This window comes from Pteropus alecto, unplaced genomic scaffold (assembly GCF_000325575.1).
Source record: "Pteropus alecto unplaced genomic scaffold, ASM32557v1 scaffold160, whole genome shotgun sequence".
NCBI classification, from domain to species: domain Eukaryota; kingdom Metazoa; phylum Chordata; class Mammalia; order Chiroptera; family Pteropodidae; genus Pteropus; species Pteropus alecto.
Window position 1 is genome coordinate 765,125 of NW_006429864.1, and position 20,221 is coordinate 785,345.

The 20,221-nt window shown below is 49.4% G+C and overlaps 1 protein-coding gene across 7 annotated transcripts in view; it reads left to right on the forward strand.

Annotated features, from left to right (window-relative positions):
• MYO9B (myosin IXB) overlaps nt 1-20,221 on the forward strand; it is a 64,149-nt gene that overhangs the window by 5,901 nt on the left and 38,027 nt on the right. For all 7 annotated transcript variants that reach the window (XM_006904262.3, XM_006904263.3, XM_006904265.3 and 4 more), the window contains exon 2: nt 18,384-18,478. In XM_006904262.3, coding sequence (XP_006904324.1) covers nt 18,384-18,478 — 95 coding nt within the window. The remainder of the gene's footprint in view (nt 1-18,383; nt 18,479-20,221) is intronic.

The window sequence follows — 20,221 nt, forward strand, 5'->3', positions numbered from 1 at the left end:
TTGCTCTCACCTCAGCTGACGATCGGCACCATTAGCAGCGTCTGGGACTTTTTCTCAACTCCAAGAAAGGAGAAGTTGAGTTGTTTTGAGGTTTGATTGTCACCAAGCGCTCCCCCCGGACGCGGGTTGCAGCCTCACTGTGCAATGCTGACCAGAAAACAGGAAGGGGCCACTGTGGAAAGCTGGTTCTAATCAGCTGATCCGTCGCCTGCTGCAGTTAACTGCTACTGTCATAGTTTCACTCGATGTCACTTGGCTGTGCTCAGTGTGCTGCAACCTGTCCTCTGAATCACCCTCCCCCCAAAACACCACGTGTGTGAGACTGTTATTTGAGTGCAGAAATACTTGAAGGTGCAGACGGCAGGCTCGCCAGGGCGGTGAGTGGGCTGGGGTCCTTCCTAAGCATTGGGATCTGTCACTCGTCCCAGGTACCCTCAGAGAACCTCACCACTCCAGATGCAGCAGCCCACGCATCTGCCACTGGGCTGGCCACAAACTGTGTGCCCAGGGCATGCACCTCTTCCTCAGTCCCAGACATCAGCGTCCAAGCTGAGGGTGGGGGTCTTAAAGCTTGTATTCTCTTCATCTTTCCTGAACTATAACAAATGCCACTGGCGTTTACAGATGCACACAGGGTTTTAATTTCGAAAGCAGAAATGAAATGAGGATCCTTGCTAGCTGGGCCATTTTACCAAGTGGCCAGAGGCTGCTGTGTGCCAGAGTTTGGAGCCTTTATGCAGCTTCCATGCCCCAGCCCATGCAGAGAGAGGAGGCTGAAAGATAGTAATACCCTGAGCCATGGGCACACCCACAGGTCAGTGACCTGGGACCATAAGATGCGGAGCTTTCTGCTGCCTCCAGTCTGCCTCTGGGGGCCCAGAAGGACTGGGATCTATGCCAACTTCAGTCCTGAACACCAGCCCCTCTAAGGGCCCTACAGACCCAGTCTCACGTGACCACAGACTGCCCTCTCCCCTCCTTGGGCCACCAGGTCTGTTCCCATTACCTTCCATCAGCACCAGGCAGGTCACCTAGAACCACATGTCATTATCATTCACTTTGACCTATGCCCTCAGGGACACCTGCCCAGGCTATAGCCTTCTCTCCCACAGGGCACTGATGGGCCAGCCACTTCCCAGTGTTGGGGGCACACAGGCAAAGCTACTCGGCCGGGATGACAGCTATAGAAGGTTCTGGAATGAGGGGTGTGCCTTTGCAATTAGAGTTTCTGTTTAAGAGCTTTTCTGAGATATAATTTACTCATTTCAAATGAACAAATTGGTGTTTTTAGCACATTCACTATGTTGTGCAACCAGAACTTCTATCTAGTTCCAGAACATTTTCATCACCCCTAAAAGGAAACCCCATTAGCAGCCACTCCCCATTTCCCTTCCCCCCAGCTCCCAGCAGCCACCAGTCTGCTTTTTAGAATTCTCAGAAGTCATCCCCCAGGCCCTGGCTAGTGGTCAAGGCTAGGGGTGGCTTGGGCCATCCTGGAGGCTGGCTGGCTGGCTGGAAGGTCAGTGATAGGAACATCGGGGTCACCCATCGTCAGGAGAGGGAGAGCCCAGGGTGGGATCCCAGGAGAATGGACAGTATAGGGAGATACAGTGGTGCAGGGATGGGAGGAGAAGGTGCCATGTGGCCTGGAGGCCAGGCTACTGAGAGCCCACACGGGAGGCAGGCCCCAGTCGGGCTGCTGCAGGGATGGGGAATAGAACCTCTGGCTGCTTCTGTCCTGGTGTGGCCTCCCCAGCATGTTTGGGGAAGTAGTTTGGGGGCGCTGACAGAGAAGCCTAAAGGAGGATAGGAGCTGAGGCTGGAACTCGGAGCAGGAAAAGGACAGGAACAGACAAATGGCATGAGGGAGTGGAGGATGAATGAGGCCTTGTGTCGACTTTAGACCTCACAGACAGAAACACACGGGGACAAAGGCCATGCTTCCACACCACCAACATCTGGGCGCCGGTGGATCCTTCTCTGGGGTGGGATGCCCTGTGCACTGTGGGGTGCTGAGCAACAGCTCCGGCCTCCACCTACCAGATGCCAGTAGCACCTCCCTCCCCAGTTGTGAGAACCAAAAATGTCCCCAGACATCACCAAGTGTCCCCAGAGGGGCAGAACCACACCAGTTGAGAATAAGTTTCAGGCAAACCCATTTCAGTTTAACAGATGTTCTATGTTCTATGCCTAAATAGTTTTCAGATTTTTTTGGCAGCATCTTGCTATTGTTACACATCAACCTGACTGTTCAACGGATTGTATTTTGTGCTGTCCGCATCTCGGGGTGGCTGGCAGGCCAGGCAGTAGTCCCAGCTGGTGTTCTCATTCACTCCCAGGAAGAGGTGGCTGGTGTTGTTCTTTCTCGCCCCCACACCCCGGCCAACCACAGCCAAGAGAATGGTCACTGCCCACCCACAACCAGAAATGTCCTAGTGTTTTTGCCATCACTGATGAAGCACACCTGGGCACAAAGGTTGACTTTTCCATCCAAGTTTGGTCTTCCAGGAGAACTGAGCGACATCTTGAAATGTTATTTTTGAAGAGCTGCTCTCTAATGCCCAAAAGTGCAGTGGCCAATTTGAGCATCCCCAGAGCTGAGAAGTCACATGCTTCCTACGGGTTTTCTTGCATACGAATGTAATGAAAGTGCTTTTTGTGGTTTTCTGATGCGGTGGTTCTCTGGTTCCTCTGCACTGGAATTTCGTCACCTTTCCACTCCTGTCTTCCTAAGGTGACTTTCTGAACCTAACACAGGGTGTTAGCTGTGGTTCGACTGCTCTCCTATAAGCGTCTCCCCAACAGGAAATAAACCAGAGCCGCCGTGGTGGTTTTAGCTGCTGGGGAGCACACAAGAATATCCGCCCCACTTTGGCAAAAATACGACTCATTTTATTATCACTTTTGGTCCCACCTGAGTACTCTCTTTTGCTTTTTCCTGCTTTTTTCATATAATGCTTTGTTTATTTTTAGTGCCTCTTATTTGAGATTTGATTTCTTTTTGTACATACCAACAGTTGGCAGATTACGGCCCACAGATTAAATCTGCCAGCACCTGTTTCTATGATTAAAGTTTTATTGGCACACAGCCACGCCCCTTATTTACATATCACCTTGCCTGTTTTTATAAACTTTTGCCTCAAAGCTATACCCACTCATTTACATATTGTCTGTGGTGGCTTTTAGCAGAGCAGTTGTGGCATAGACACCTTATAGCCTGCAAAGCTGAAAATATTTGTCTGGCCCTTTACAGGAAAGGTTCGCTGAGCTCTCCTAGCTCTGTGTACACATAGAACATTCCAAAACATTCCACAGTTACTTTCTACATACATTCTTCTCACCTTCTGCTCAGCTCTCCCTTCCTAAATGTAAGGAAACCAAATTCTCACCTTCATTCCAAACTTGTATCACCAACTCAAATCTTTCTGCTTTTATATTTGTGCCACAACCTATAGACACATATATCCATAAACATCTACCTGTAGGAGTCTGTGATATTGTGATTTATAATAAATATAATTGAGGTTTGGGTCCAGTTTCTGGCACAGAGTTCCTAAAACCCTTAGAATTTTTTAAGTGATGAGAGTGATAAAGGTGTCTTTTGTTATGTTAGTCGAGTAACCTGGAAAGCACCTAAGGATGGGGGCTAGTTCCCAATAGAACCAACCCTGTGATTAGAGGGTTGGAACTTGCAGTCCCACCCGCTGACCTCAGGGAAGGGAAGCGGGGCTGGAGGTTGACTCAACAGCCAATTTAATCAATCATGCCTATATAATGAAGCCTCCATAAAAAAATCAAAAGGAAAGAGTTTAAGGAACTTCTGTATTGAACGCGTGAAGGTGCTGGGAGGGTGGCGAGTCCAGAGAAAATGTGGAAGCTCTGCTCCACTTCCCTGTACTTTACTCTATGGTATATTTTCCATCTGGCTGTTCCTGAGTTGTATCCTTTTACAATAAACCAGTAATCTAGTAAGTAAACTGGTTTTCTGAGGTCTGTAAGCTGCTTCAGCAAATTAATAGAACCCAAGGAGGTGGTCATGGGAACCTCCAGTTTATAGCCAGTTGATCAAAAACACAGGTGATGACCTGTACATGCAGTCAGCATCTAAAGGGAAGGTGGGAGGCAGTCCTGTGAAACTGAGCCTGTAACCTGTGGGATTTGACACTATCTTCAGGTAGATGGTGTCAGAATTGAGTCAAATTGTAGGACACCCAGCTGGTGTCAGAGAATTGTTTGACGTAGGGGAAAAAAACCACCCATCGGAATTGGTGTCAGGATCATAGGGTCTTAAAGCGGTCTTGGAGGTCTGGGAAAGGAGGATTGTGAGGGATGTAGATGTCCTGTAGGATCCCGGCGGGGTGGGCTCCACTTGCAGCCCTGTTTGTGGGGCTTGCAGGCTCCGTGTCCCACAGGCAGCTGGGAGTGTTTCTACAGCTCAGAGAGTGGCTGGGGCTATGTGGGGTCCCCTCACAGAAGGCACTCAGAAGCTGTGCCTTGGGCCCTAAGGCTACCTGTATCCTGACTGTGGGGCAACACAGTCTGCCAGGGGCATGGCAGGATGAGGACACCAAGCCAGACCCCAGCATTTCCCAGACTTCTTCCTCACCAACTCCTGGATTCTTTATGAGCTCCTGAGGGAGGCAACATGATCTTGCTAGGGCTCACGGGGCCAGGCCAGAAGTGCAGACCCAGGGTCACGGCACCCCCCCAGGGGAAGCTGGCATCTTTGGTGTCAGATGTATGACCAGGAGGATGCTGGGAGCTCATGAAGGTGGGGGAATAATTTAGCCAGAGAAAGTAGCATAAGGACATGCTTTTCAAGCTCTGGGATGGAGGTGGTGGCATTCCCAGCCCCAGTCCCTAATACAGATCAGCAGGCACAGGTATTCCCATCTCACCACGAGGATGCTGCAAGATGCAGAAAACTGAGGGAACAGATATAGGAGCCACCTGGATCAGAATGAGGGAACAGACAAGGTGAAAAGTGGGACCACACCAGAGTGGGAAAGGGTGCAGAAAGATGAGAGGGTGTCTGTGGGGGGTGTGGAGAGGATTGGGGTGTCGAGGGGCACCAGGGAAAGGGTGGTCACATGGAAGGCAGGGCCCACCAGCGCTCCCGCCCCTCCCGTGTCTCGCAGAGCTGCAAGGTTGCCTTTCTGGCCTGCTGCGTAAAAGCACTGAGCCCTGATGCTTTGCAACGATCTAAGGCTATTTTAGACAAAGAGGGAAGTTATATTTTGGGGAATGTTGCATCTAAGAGGAGTAAAATTATGGGGTGTATTTTAGGCACCTAGAAAGGCCTCTTTGGAATTTGCACAAAGAGATGATTAAAAGGCGAAGCATCGCTCAGGCCCGGGACACCCCTGCCATAGCCACCGCCCTTTCCAAATGTTCTGGCTGCTTTACTGCACCAGGGCAGTGGGTGAGGGTGTCTGTTCATCTATCATATCCGCCTCACTGTTTGGGCAGTAACACAGCTCAGCACTGAGTGACCACAGGGTCTGGCAGCCAATTTGTTTCCTAGCGATTATCCAGGATGGAGAGTCACTGGGAAGCTTCTCTCTGAAGTTGCTAGTCAGCCGCCTGTCAAGACACCAGTTATTTGGGGTCCCCGGAGGTGGCCTGTCTTTGGGAAAGGCCAAGGGGTTGAATCTGAGGCTCACAGTCACCTGGCCAGCCACTGACCAGCGCTGTGACCTTCAATCGTGGCTGCTGACTGGCTGTTCCTGGGTGGAGGGGAGCTTGGCCCACTTGTCAGTGGTCAGGCGCCCAGGCCCAGAACCTTCCATGGGGTAGGCTCTCAGGAAAGACTAGATGGTACCACCCCTTATGGCAGAGTGAGTCACAGCAACCTGTGAGAATGCAGAGTCCTATTTAGCCCTTGACCACACAGGGATCTCCAAGACAGTGATCTTAACTGAGTCTAAGGCTCAGTTCTTAGCCAGGGGCGATGCTGCCCCCAGGGAACATTGGCACTGGTGTCTAGTGGGCAGAGGCCAGGGATGCTATTCAACATACTACAGTGCATAAGGCAGCCCCACTTCCCCCGACAAAGAATGATTCAGCCTCAGTTGCCAGCAATGACAAGGCTAAGAAACCTGCTCTAATTTAGGCACCTTTAGGACGCACAATTGAAAATTTGGCTTAGGACTCTGGACGGAGTCTGCGGGAGGACCTATAGAGCCTGTAACCTGGATAGAGCTGCTCATTGGTGAATATTGGTGAGATTGTGGGGACGGGGGTGAGATGACAAGAACACACAGCCTCTGAGGGAACATCTCCAGTTCTGTCAAGTACCTGGGTTGGTTCTTGCCCCTAAGGGTGTGACCACGCCCCTCCTACCAGAGTTTACCACCTGCAGAACCTCTGCCAAGAGCTGCACCCTGCCAAGAAGTCAGTAGTGGAACCAGGCAGCCCAGGTCAGCTGCCCACCTGCTATGTAACCTGTAGCAAGTCAACATCTCTGCTCTGCCGCCTGATCTCTCCTGCCCCAGGGCCTTTGCATATACTATACTCTCAGTCTGTAATGTTCTCGCCACCAGCATCTAACTAAGTTCTCCCCCAAGGCCTGCTGGGAGAGTCAGAGGAGGGAATGTCCTGTGGCCAGCAGAGCCAACACGCATTGTGGTTACTGCTACTTTGTACCCTGAGGCTTTGAAGGGCCATTTGGTCTTCAGGAGTCATTTGGTTCTTATTGCAAGCTAATCTAGCTCAGCAGCCCTGGGTGTCAACTGCGGAAGAGCAGGGAGTGAGTGAGTGCTGAGATGAGGGAACACCTTGTTGGGGGTTCAGGGTGGCCCTCCTGTGCGTGGCTGGGCTTCCATGCCGTTCCAGACCCTCCCCTTAAAGAAGATGCGGGGAGGGGCCTCCGAAGAAGCAAAGGCTGGAAGCAGGCCTGTGATGGAAAGTCAAAGAGAGAATCGTATCTACCTCAAAAAGAGGTGGCCTGGGGCACTTTACCCCGATCACTGGGAATGTCACAGGGCCTTCGGATCCAGTGGTCCTCCTCGGCTCAGGTCAGCACCAGCCTTGGCTCCCCCAGCCCAAGGGAAATAGAGTGACAAGGCAAGTGAGCTTTTGCTCCTACTGCCCCTTTTCAAGGCAGAGTGGATTACCAGCCATAAAAAGGAAAGAAGACACATGCTAGGCGTGGATGAACCTCGAAAACATTATGCTAAGTGGAAGGAGGCAGACACAAAAGGTCACATAGCCTATGATCCCAGAAATGTCCAGAACGGGTAAATCTGTGGGGACAGAAAGCAGATTAGTGGTGGCCAGGGGCAGAGACTGAAGAACAAGGAGTGACTGCTCATGAGGACAGGGTTTCCTTTTGGGGTGATGAAATGTTCTGGAACTAGATAAGAGATGACAGTTACACAACATACTGAATATACTAAATGCTACCAAATTGTACATTAAAATGGTGACTTTTATGTTATGTGAACTTTAGCACAATTAAAACAGAAATGCAGAGTGGACTTTATGTGTCTGGAATACTCCCCGTCGGGACACGCCACGTCCAGCTTTCAGATTCCTTCCCATAGATCTCGTGTCTCGCTGCTATCAGTAGCTAGAGAAGGGAAGGTTATAATAAATGCAAGTTTTAATCAAATTCCATCAGATGTACTATATTAGCAAACAGGAGCCCAACTTTCCTGGAGCTGATTCTATCGGCTTTGGCCTCTTTGGTGGCCATGGATACTATCTCTCGGAGCCCAGCTGGAGCCCCTGATCCAGCAGTGGAACATGGGACTGGTTCGGGGTCAGAACTTAAGCCCTGTCCCTAAGCAATAGGCCATAGATGGAATTTCTCCAACAAGGGTGGCAAGTGTCTTCAAAGCGTTTTATCCACCCCACGTGTCTTGAACGTCATCACCGTCTCTATCCATGGAAACCCACTTTGGACATTCATTATGCTCACTGATGAAATTTCTGATGTTGAGTGATAAAATTAGCCAGGGTGGGTAGCAGTAGCCACTCCCAAGGTATGCATCCTGGATTAAGCAATTTAAGTTGAAGCCCTCATAGAGTAGTTTAGACCAGGGATCTGCAAACTGTTTCTGTCAAGGCCCACGTAATTAGCATTTCCTGATTTTAGGGCCCTGCATTCTCTGTCGCAAGGACTCGGCTCTGCATCATAGAGCAAAAGTAGCCACAGACTGCACATAGTGGATGAGTTAGGCTGTGTGACAATAAAACTTATTTATAAAACAGGCAGTGGGAAAGAAAATTCAGACAGACCCAAATTGACAGACATTCTACAAACTACCCGAACAGTCCTCAAAACTGTCAAGGACTCAAAAACAAAGAGATTAGAGAAAAACTGAGGATATCCAAATAATTAAAGTGTGGACTTAGTTAATAATTATATATCAATCAATATTGTTTTCTTAGTCATGACAAATGTACCATCGTCATGTTACAACAGGAGAAACTGAATGCCAGGTACACAGAAATCAGCTGTAATAGTCTCACAACTTTCCTATAAATCTAAAATAAAAAGTTTCTTTTTAAAAAAAAAAAAAGATATCAAGCCAGATTTGGTCCGCGGGGCATAATCTACAGACCCCTGGCTTAGACAAACTCCCACTACTTAATGAAGTGTGTAAAGCAAATCTCGGATAGGTAAGGTCATGGCAAACTGAACTTTAACCTAACACACATCCGTCCCCTCCCGTTTCCCATTTCAGTCCACAGCGCCATTGTCAGTGGTCTTTGGTCTTTCCTCACTGTCACCATATCCTGTTGTTTCTTCCTCTGAAACGTCTCCCACCACCACCTGGGCTCGAGCCACGGCAGTTCTGCTGGGGTGTGCAGGTGACAGCATTCTGCCACTGGGGTGGTGTCTAGAGCACCCGTTTTCTGGCCGCGTCTGCATTAGGATACAGTACAGCCCCCCGCAGGAAAGTTGACTTAGGCCTCTGAGCTCAGTTTCCCCCCCTGTCTAATGGGCATATGAGCCCTTGCTTTTTAGGCCTGTGAGGATGCAGAGCTAAGAAGCAGCTCTCAGCAATGACTTCTCTTGTGCCTGTTTCTGCATCATCACGGGAACCTGGTTTCTCCTCCCTCGACCCTCTCTGCGACCCTCTCTGCCTTACTGTACCTGACAGAACAAGGCCGTCGTGTGGCAGGTAGAGTTTGGCCTCACCTGGCGTGGGGGTGCAGGTGGGGAGCGGCTAATCTTGGTGAGGCCCTGGGGTATGAAAGTTTCCCACCTCTGAGCATTAGAAAAGCAGTCTGATTAAACTAAGTATATGGAGAACAAAGCTCTTTGCTCCATCTCACCCTTACTATCTCAACCCTTATTCCAGGTGTTCAAGAAATAGAGAGGGGTGTAAGTAGATACTCTCTTACTTTATTTCTTCCCAGGGACACTTCACACTCATAATAAATCCTAGAGGAAATTTTTAAAAATAAAAATAAAAAACCTTAGAGGAATAGTTCTCACCCTTCCAGGAATCAGAAGAACCCCATCCAACTCTGGTTTAAGAATTTAGATTTCTCGGCCTTTCCAGAAATTCTGCAAGTCTGGGATGGGGCCCAAGACTGTATCTTTAATAAGCCCCCACAGCCCACACTTGGGTTCTCAACTTTCTCTCCCTCACCCCAACTTCGTAGAGCTGCACGGTAGTGGTGACTCACTGAGGGGAATGGGCGGTTCTGACTCTCCTTCTCCACTGCTGTGGGTCAGGGTGCCTCAGGGTAGAAAGGGTGACCCCCTCTCCAAAGATGTAGAAAGAGGCTGTAGTGCCTGCGGGGAGGGGGCAGTGCTCTGGAGACCACAGACTCTCCCTGTAGCCCACCCCAAGGAGCTCACCTTTCCTCATGTGTGCAAAGGCTTGGTTTTGCTGCATAGAATGTACCAGAAGTCCTTGGCTGTTATCATCAGCACCAGAGTCCTTGCAGTATGGAATTGTGTAAAAAAAGAACATCACCCCCCGAGGAAACCTTCCATAATTAGCCACCCACTTACAGAACAAGCCCTTCACTCACTCCCCTCTTGGCTCAGCCTAAGCATGGCTCCTTCTTATTTGTCCACCAGCACCAGTGCGTCCTCTCTCCCCACATGAGCCAACGCAATGCAAATCAGTTGCAAAGTGAGTCTTGCAAAGGGTGCAGGGTTTCAAGAAGTCATCAAAAGTGACTTGAAGAATTGCTGCAACCCCCAGTCACTTGGCCATACTTACAAGCAGCAGAGAGAGCAGAGAGTTAATGATGGATGGAATGAGTCTATGTGCTGCTAAGTTTAAATGGGTGTAATCCACCTATTGAAAGAAGAGGATTTTTAACTTGGCTCACAAAGCAGAGTTCAACTACATGCCTTATGAACAAAATGCATCTAAACCAAAGTGGTTCAGGAAGCTAAAAATAAAGGAAAGACATGGGCAGAACAGGCAGGTAGAAACAGGAGGAGCAAAGCTTTAATTCCAATGTAGAGAAAGTAGCAATCAAGCCTCTGAACTTTACATGTGATGAAGATTCATCATAATGCCAAAAGCCTCAATTTACATTCAAGGTTTAATAGTTGTCTCTATATATGCATCAAACGACATAGCCACTGCCTTTACGAAGTGGAAATTATAAAAGATATCGGGAGAAACAGCTACAAACACAAAGCACAAGGCTGGCTGAGTGAACAGCAAAAGGCAAGGATGTAAGATGGCCAGATCATGTGCTTCAGGCAGATCCTGTGGCCATATCACAAACCCTTCACTTCAATATAAGAATAAACCTTAAATATTCATGGAACGTTTACAAAATTCATTCCTTATAAGGTCATAGAGAAAACATCTAGAACTTCCAACAGTAAAAATATTGCAAGCAACATTCTTAACAATGTGATAAAACTAGGAATTAATTTTTAAAGACCCCTCTACATGGAAATTTTTTTTTAAAATAAACTTCTGTTGAACAATTCTTGGATGGAAGGGGATATACAAACCAAAATTACGGATTTTCTAAAAGTCACTGACAAAAACAATATATCATCAGAATCCTCAAGATGTATTTAGAACAGTTGTGAGAGGACATTTCATAGCCATAAACACTTTACATTCATAAATATGAACAAACGAAAGTAAGTGCATTAATTTTCCATCTCAAAAACCTGAGAAAAAGAACCAAGCAAACCCCAAAGAGAATGATTTGGGTGTCAAACGGATGAGCCAGGGATCTTGATGCATTCCTCAAATATTTTTGGTGCATTAAGAACCAAGCAGGATCTTCTTCCATCAAAGCTTGATCTGTTGTTCATTCCTTCTGTGATCTAGCACATGGTCTCAACCTAAACCAAAATTTAGAGAAAGATGAGATATAATAACTTGTTTCATACTTGGTTTCTTTTTTCTTTTTCTTTTTTTTTAAGATTCCCCTGCCCCACCTCCCCCAGACCCGTACCATGGCAGAGTTTGTCATGAAACTGGTCCTTGGTGAGAATCTGTCCTTTTCTAAGGGCCTCATCTTTGCCCCAGGAGCCCTTGTTGCATTTCCGTGTTTCTGTCCATGTCTGTGGCTGACAGTAGTGTTCTGGATAAGAGTGAGGGAACCTGTTATGTACTGGGAACGTGAGGTGGGATGAGTGTTGTGTCACTTAGCTCTCTGCACCTTCCTGCAGCCCCTCCATCTGTCCAGCCAGCCAGCTAGTGGCTGGCTGTCAGGAGCCTGCTGGGTGCCCGAAGTTTCATGGGCAACTGGAAGAGAACAAAACTGGGCCAAATGCTGGGTGTCAACGAGGCCCTGGAGAGCCTCCACTTCCTTATCTATAAGTCAGGGAGCCATGAGATTGGGGGGGACTCCTCCACTTCCTGCCCTGCACCCACAGCCCCACTGAGCCTGCAGCTGCCACCTGCACAGGCTGGTGGGGGTTGAGGGTTCTTGTCTCCTGCGGCACAGCTGCCTCTTTTCACCCCCATCACACTACCCTGCCTTCCTATCGTCATCCTTGTCTTCACAGAGCATCCTCCCTTCTTGGAACAGGTCACCCCCTCCTAAACCCAGTGCTCCCTCCACGGTAGTTCTGTGGAAAGCACATCAGCTGTGTTGCTCACTTCCCCACCTCCCACCCCCTCTGGCTTCCAGGAAGCGGGCTTCTATGTCTGTATCAGGCTTCTCAATGTCCCAACTGTGCCCCAGGGGAGACTACTCAGCCTGTGCAACATTCACACCCTCTCATGCCCTCTCATGTTCACCCATCATGTGTCTGAGTGTCAGCATCCTCTCCCAGCCCCTGGCACCTTGGGGAGAAGGAGATGTTTAACTGAGAGCCCCTGATTCATTGGTGGCACAATTTTCCTGTAAACAGCCCAATTGAGGATCAGTATTTTCAGCTCTCCTGGGCCAGTCTCCATCACGAAAACTCAACTCCACTGTTTAGTCAAAAGCAGACACAGACTATATGTAAGCAGACATGGCTGTGCACCAACAAAACCTTCGTGGACACTTAAAACTGAATTTCATATCATTTGCACATGCTTTGAAATGTTCTTCTTTTGATTTTTTTTTTTTTAAAGCATTTAAAAATGTCAATACCATTCTTAGGTCACAGGCCATACAGAAACATGTGGCTGGCTGTCATTTGCTGATCCCAGTAGAGATCAGTGTCAAAGTCTGAGCCTGCCCCCTCATCAAGAGAGCGTCCTTCACAAGGCCATAGCCATTCATGTACAGATCATCTGTAGCTGCTTCATGCTACGCTAGAGTTGAGCTGTTGCAACAGAGCCCAAATATTTATCACTTGGCCCTTCACAGAACAAGTTTGTCAAACCCTGATTCACACAGTTGCATTTCATCCTTAACCCTGGAAGGCAAGGGTTTTCTCCCTAATTTTACAGGAGAGAAATCTGGAACCGATTAGCCCCAATTAACTCAGCTGACAGTAGCCTGACACCTCCAGCCCTCCCACACAGGCCAAGGGTTATTTTCCAGCATTTCCATGCAGGAAAGCCCCAGCTCTGACTCGATGCCCCAGGGCTGTCTGCTCAGCAGACACAGCAGAGCAGATCCTCTGGGCTTCTTGGTCCACAGGCTAGCAGGGTGGGGTCACTGCCCATGGAGCTCCTGTGCTCCATGCAGGCCTGGCACAGCCATGGGACACCCCTCAGGCCTCTTCTTGCAGGGTCTGACCATCATCCATGTCCCCAGATGGGCAGTTCCTATCAGTAGGTGTGGGCTGAGTAGTCTTTCACGTAGAAAGATACAAAGGAATGGAAAACACTTGGGAGAAGAATAACTTGGGTCCCAAGTTCTGGGGCCGCTGTGCCAGCACCAGCTTCCAGTTGCTCTTGAGTGTCGAGTTCTCCCCACCCAGCTGGAATGGAAGGCCAGGAAGTGGGGGACAATCTCTCTCAGCCCCATCTTTAGGCTCTGTTGTGGCCTAATTTTTGCCAGTGTTCTTTGACCAGTCTCAGCCTGTCCCAGCAAAACCAATTACTCCTTTGTATCAGTGCCTGTCCCTGACCAAACACAAGAGATCCCAAAGTCCTGCATGGCTCGGGGAACAGAAGTTTCACCCAGAGGTGGCACTGCAGAGGGAGGAGCAGCATCAAGGTCATAGGAGGCAGCAGGAAGCCCACCTTGCCCAGACAGGTTGTGGATGCTCCCAGAAGCAATGACATCCAATATCAGCCAAAGTGGATGTGTGGGGCATCCCTGGCAGAGTCTCACAGGAGAAGTGGGTGTTCTTGAGGCCAGAACAGTGCCAGGCACACAGCAGCTGTTGTGTTGTTGTCAAGTGAATGAATGAGTGTGGGAATGAACGAAAACACAAATGAATCACAAACACTTGGAAAGTGAAGTCACTGTGGCTAGAAGATCAGGAAAACAGAGAAGGCCAACCAAGATGAAACCACTAGAATGAGCTAGAATTTTCCTCTGGGAAAGAATGGCCTCAGATAAATCTGGAGGTGATAGAGCTATCCCAAGTCTGGCCACCTCAGCCTGGCTGGAAGGATGACTGCCCTGTGCAGCGAAGCTGGGGGACTTCTCTCCAGAAGACCCTAACCTAGGGCTCACCTGTTGATATTGGAGACAGGTGAGTATGTTTGTTTGCCTTTCAAGCTTATTCCACAGGCTTTGGGTTCTGACATCTGAAAACAAAATACTGTTTGCCTAATGCGATCTATCTCAAGGCTCGTTCGGTTTTCGTGTGAAACGTGGGAGAGGCTAAGTGTGGTGAACTCAGGGCTTGGGCCTTGGCAGGCAGGCAACCTAAAAAGTCTCAGGCCCACTCGCCTGGCCCTGGGCTCTGAGAACGGGTCTGAAAAAGGAGCCCAGGCTGCAGGAACTGAGAGTCTAACAGGCAGGGTGTGGGCTGGGAGTGGGGTCATTGGGTTCAAACTTGCTCTCAGACTTTAGGCAGGTCTGTTGATTTCTGTGCCTCAGTTCCCTCACCTGAAATGGGGGTTGCACATCTGTTTCTTAGAGTCATGCAAGCAAAAAGGAAGAGTGGGAAGCCAACCGCAGGCCTGGTGTGGGGCTGGTAGACGCCATGGTCATTGTGTGATGCTGTCATCACCAGTCTTCCTAAAATAGTTACCGTACATTTCAACTAAGAGAAGAACTATTCTATTTACATAGAATATGCACCTTCTTGAAATGTGTAAGTGGAGTGCTCAACCCTGGATGTCTCCAATTTTAAAAACTTCTTTGAATCTCTGAAAAGAATCTCCAAGACAAGGGCAGTTAGACAGCTGGGCGCCCCCTGCCTGGTCTTTAGCATCCTTAGAGGGGTGGGGGCCGCCTAATGGGCACACAGCAGCCCCCCACCGCCCCCCAGCCCAGGCCTGGTCTGCCCCTGTCTGAGGAAGGTGGGTGCAGCTTCTTTATGAGTTGTACCTAGAAACCATGACCCAGGGCAGAGTTGAATTTGGGTCATCTCTTTATGGGTTTTTTCCCCAAAGTATACAACTTATATTAGAAAAGTGTATTTTATATTATAAAAGGAGAAAAAGTATTTCCAAAAAAGTAGAGTCCTTTCCCTCATAGCATGTAACAGGGTTTTGGGTTTTCTGGCCTGGTGGGCAGATGGCATAAACATGTGGCTTCCCCAGCCCCAGGGCCAGATTACATCGCATCATTGCTGGCGCCTGGGTCCTGCTTCCTCCCTGCTGTCCACCCCTGGCCCCACGTGAACCACGAAGCACACCAGCCGCCCTCATGCATGGAGGCCATACAAGTGCCCCCATACAGCCCCAGGAGCAGCTACACAATAGCTCCCCTCGCAGCAAGCACCAGACCAGCGTTTCCTCCTCCTCCGATGTATAATAGCACCAACCGGATATTTTTAGATTGGCTTTGAAAAGTCACAGTGTGCTGAGACCGCATTCCAGACACGTGAGGTCACCAAGCCCCGCGCTAGTAATCACAGAACCAGAGTGCAAGTGGGCCCCACATCCCCAAGACATTCCCTCTTGTTTCCAGGATGCCAAGTCTGCCTGTTTCCTTAGAAATCACCGTGGAGACTTATCCTGAGTTCAGAAAGGACCACCGTGGCTTTTTGGGGTGCAAATTTGCATTTCTGGGGTGCCTCTGAGTCAGGCCCCAGACCTGGGTGCTGCAGGGACCCCGTCACAGAGAGGCCTGTTGCCCCAGTAGGGAGCCCACTTGGGGCCGCTTTGTCATCTGCTCGTACTTAGAACAGGCAGGACTTCACAGGCTCGCCCACAGGAGTTCATTTTAGCACAGAGCAAGCCGTCCTCAGCTCAGATGCCAACCCACAGGCTCTGGCGAGCATGGAGCGAAAGAAGATGGATTCGCTGTCTGCTTCCCAGAGCGGCACCTCAAGGGCTCACAGGCTTTGCCCCAAAGTTCTAAGGCTGAACTTAGGAGAAAATGGAAATTAAACTGGCAAGACTGTTTTCTTCCCCAGAGGAGCCCTGAGCTCCTGCACGTGAGGGCCCTCAGAACAGAAGGGAGAGTCCAGTGAGGCCCAGAAGGCCCGGCCCAGCAAAGCCCATGTACTTGCATCTGTATACAGCAGTGCTGCTCAGCCTGCATGATTTAGCCATCTCTGGGGACATTTTAGGTTGTCCCATGTGTACTGATATCTGGCAGGTAGAGACCAGGGACACTGCTCAGCACCCCATACTGTACAGGACAGTCCCACCCCAGAGGATCATCCAGTCCTAAGTGTCAGCATTGCCGAGTTCCGGAGCCTTGCACTGGGTTCCAGAAACACTCAGTAAAGCCGAGTGGACACTGGCCTTGTTCCCAGCTGCTGGTGCACAGCCAGCGGTCAACAGCTCGGTCTGACCCGTCAGGACCTGGTAATGAGCCCAGGGTTTAATCAAACCCTCCAAACACTTTTTCAAAACCCAGCAGCTGATAGGTCCCAAGGAGGCATTTGTGAAGAAGAGGAAGGCTCGGCTCTGTGGTCGCCATCTGACTTGGGAAAGTGCCTCCTTGGGCTGGGTTCCACCTATACACAGCCATGTGGAGCCCCCAAAGTGCCCAGCTGTTACCCCTACCCTGAGCAGACCCTCCCCCCAGTTTGGGGCCAGGTCACCTCCTCGGGGACTCTCGTTCATTATCACTCTCCCACTTGGTGACTTGGTGGTTAACTCAGGTTTTTCAGGGAGGTCTGTTCCCCAGGCCTGGAGCCCCTGGAGCAATGAAGCAAGAATTCACTCATCCCATGACCCCATCAGCCAGGAGCGTGACCAGCACATGCACCCTGTCGGGGTCCCATCCTGGTCTCAGGCCCTGATGAATGGAGCCATTCAGCAAGAAAGTGTCCTGGGCCTTCCCACAGATGCTCATTTATGGGGCTTCTGCCTTCAGGCTGCCCCATCAGGAGCTCTGATCAGTGATTCACCTACATTCATCCATTACAGAATGAGAGCTTCAAGAAAACCCAGTCTCCTCTCCATGTTAGCACATCTCGTTCTTGACTCCTCTGCAAGCCTGGCCGACTATCCCCCCAACCCCCATCAGACCTTGGCGGTGGCCTTGCCACCTCCTCCTTGCTGCCTTTACCCCCACCCAACCTCCCCATGCAGCTCAGCCTCCTCAAATGGCAACATTGTCAGCCTGATACCCTTTTTGCTGCCACCAAGCTTCCCTTTGTCCATGTGGCTCTGGAGCATTACACGCCCCATGTTACCCCTCCCTCAGCCCCGCCGCCTCCACCTCAGCTAGCCTCTCTCTCCTTGAAACAGGGAAACCAACCCCCAGGCACCTTCCTGCCTTGAGTTTCCCTAAGGCCCCATCACACCCTCTCCTTGTCTTAATCCCTCAGGGGACAGTGGGTACCACATGGGAAGGGGGAACCCCAGGAACCTGGGTGGGGGGCAGAGGGTGTTCTCTGTCATAATCTGGTTGGTGGTCACATGGGAGGCCCCAGGAGGGACCCCACCTGGCTGCACACTCCATACACTATGTATACTTTCCTTTCCATTTTGCAAATGAAGCCCTGAGTCATACCACAGCACAGGTGAGACCCGAAAACATACCAAGTGAAAGAAAACAGCCAGACAAAGACCACGTATCGTACACCCCCACTCATGTGAATGTCTAGAACAGGCAAATCCAGAGACAGAAGGTAGATCAGTGGTTGCCAGGGGCCAGGGGAGGGGGTAGGGAGTGACAGGGTCTCCTTTTGGAGTGATAGACATGTTCTGGAACTAGCAGTGGTGGTTGCACAACATTGTGAACTCAACGCCATGGAATTGTTCACTTTAAAATGGTTAGTTTTATACCAATTTTACCCCAATTAAAAAATAATAATTTGCTGTGAACTGCTTGTTATCACACAGAATTGCAGGACCCCTCCAGGGCGAGACCTAGCTCCATGCCTGCTCCCTCATGCCCAGCCTGGTTGGTGCCTTTCTGGAAGGCGCCAGATAATAAATATTTTGGGCTTCAAAAGCCAAGCAGTCTCTGTCATAGCTACTCTGCCTTCACAGCACAGAAGCAGCCGTGGACAATCCATAAATGAACAGACCTGGCCATGTGCCAGGAAAACCTCATTTATGGACACAGACATGAATAGAATTTTCACGTCAGGAAATATTACTCTTCTTCGAGTGTTTTTTCAAAGCCATTTACAAATGTAAAAACCACTCTTGGCTCATAGGCAGTAAAAAAACATACAGCAGACTGGATTTGGCCCACAGGCTGGAGTTTGCTATATGAAAATTATAACTGGGAAACAGTCCTGATGATTGGCATTTTTAACTTCCCAGACTTAAAACTGGAGCCCCTCTCACAACCTGTTGGAGTGTGCCTGGACTGCACACCTTTGTGTTCTTCAGTCGTCACGTGGACCGCTGAGTGACTTCCACTGCATGAGTGTCTGTGATGCCCAGAGGGAGCTCTGAGGCTACAGGCTGAGGCCTGTAGAAATTTCATCCTCACCATCTGAAAACCTATTTTTGTGTTCCTCACAGGCTTTTGGGAACGCCAAAACAGCCCACAACAACAATTCCAGCCGATTTGGGAAATTCATCCAGGTCAACTACCTGGAGAGCGGCATCGTGAGAGGGTAAGTTGGCAGCCGCCTGAGTTGTGTGCTCTAGCCTTAGTCTGGGGTCCTGGGTGTCCCTACAGAAGGCAGCCAGCCCGAGAATAGACATTTGTGAATCGTACAAGGAAGCCAGTGGGAGTTTAAGTCCTTGATGTGAAGGTCAGAGCATCAGGTTGAGGTTGGGAGTATAGGTGGAACAGGCAAGGAGAGATCAACCTGTTTTTTGGTCTTGATGAGGTTCCTAATTTGATCAGTCTTGGATACCACAGGCAGAGTTGATGTGGACTCTGGCATTTGCCAAACATATGCCTCTTTAGCCAGAAGGAGATGTGATACTGGATAACAAAGTGAGGCAGTTGTCCAAGGAAATACTGAAGGGTGGACAGGAGGATGAATGGATAAATGGATGGACAGGTGGACAGTTGGATGGAAAAATGGATGGATGCGTGGATGGGTCAGGGAATCAATGGATGGCTATATGGATGGGTGGATGGAAAGATTCATGGTGGGTGGGTGGATGGGTAGATGGGTAGATGGGTAAGTGGGTAGGTGGTAACTGGATTGTGAAGTAGTTGCCTGGTGGAAGTTAAACAAACCAACATTTGTGCCAGAAATGTGAGTTCCTTAGATGCAGGCACAGTTACTGCAACTATATGTAACACTGAAATTGTGTTTATTTGCATTCAAGGCAATAGTTATGCTTATGAAAATATCTGGCAGCTTTGTGCAAAAAATTAATGTTATAAGGAATTATCTATTTGTTATAGTTTTTAAGCCATGACATCATTTCAGAATTCAGTTCTGTAGGATTTTTTTCTTTAAAAAATGCATATTCTCTGTCGTTTCAATTGGTTTAAAAAAATACTAATCGCGATTTAATACTTTGTAGTATTTTGGGGTATTTTTTGTTTGCAAAGAAGTTCTTATAAGCCAATAAAACTATTTCAGAGTAAAAGAAAAAAAAGATATTTTGGCACAGCCCATTGCCTGGTCACTTGAAGAAATCCTCCCCCCTCCACATCTGGTGTGAGGGTTTTCAGTGGTAGCAGGATTTGTAAAGGTTTTAGGTGATGCTCTGAGCAGCAGGGCGAGAAACCTGTATATTAGAGTTGGGTAGACCTGAGCACCAGGCTCCTGGAGGCTGAGAAAAGGCACCAGCATTTCAGGAAGGGACAGGTCCTCAAGTGTGACAGGGACTGGGGAGTGATTCCAGGCTATCTCGATTCTCCTGTCCGTCTAATGATCATTCCAGTTGACAGTTCACATTCAGAACATAAACAGAAATGTTGTTTCTGTGAATCCTTCAGCTTCTGGCTTCCTTCCTTTTTCCTGCTGCCCAGGCTCTGATGGGTAGTGGTGTGGATGAGAGGCCTTCAATAAATAGTCTCCTTTGGCCCCAGTCCTCAGGGGTTCTCGGAAGCTGGTCATTCTCCCCACGGCCCTTCTTCCTCCCCCAGCCATCCAGTGGTCCTTCCTTGAGTGCTGCTGGGCCCCAGCTCAACACCTGTGTGGGCACCACCGCCCACCCACAGTGTGTGCCACCCATAATTAATCAGACACCTGGAGCCACCCACCTGTCCCATGGGCCTTGTCCTCTTCTTCACAAAGACCTTCACCTCCTATTTAAAATTTTTTCAGGGTGGCTCCATAGTGTAATGCGTAGCATGTCTGCTTTACATGCAGAAGGTCCTGGGTTCGAGCCACGGACCATACCCCAGGTGCTCCAGGCCCCGGGTGCGCCAGGACCCCCGAGTGCACTGG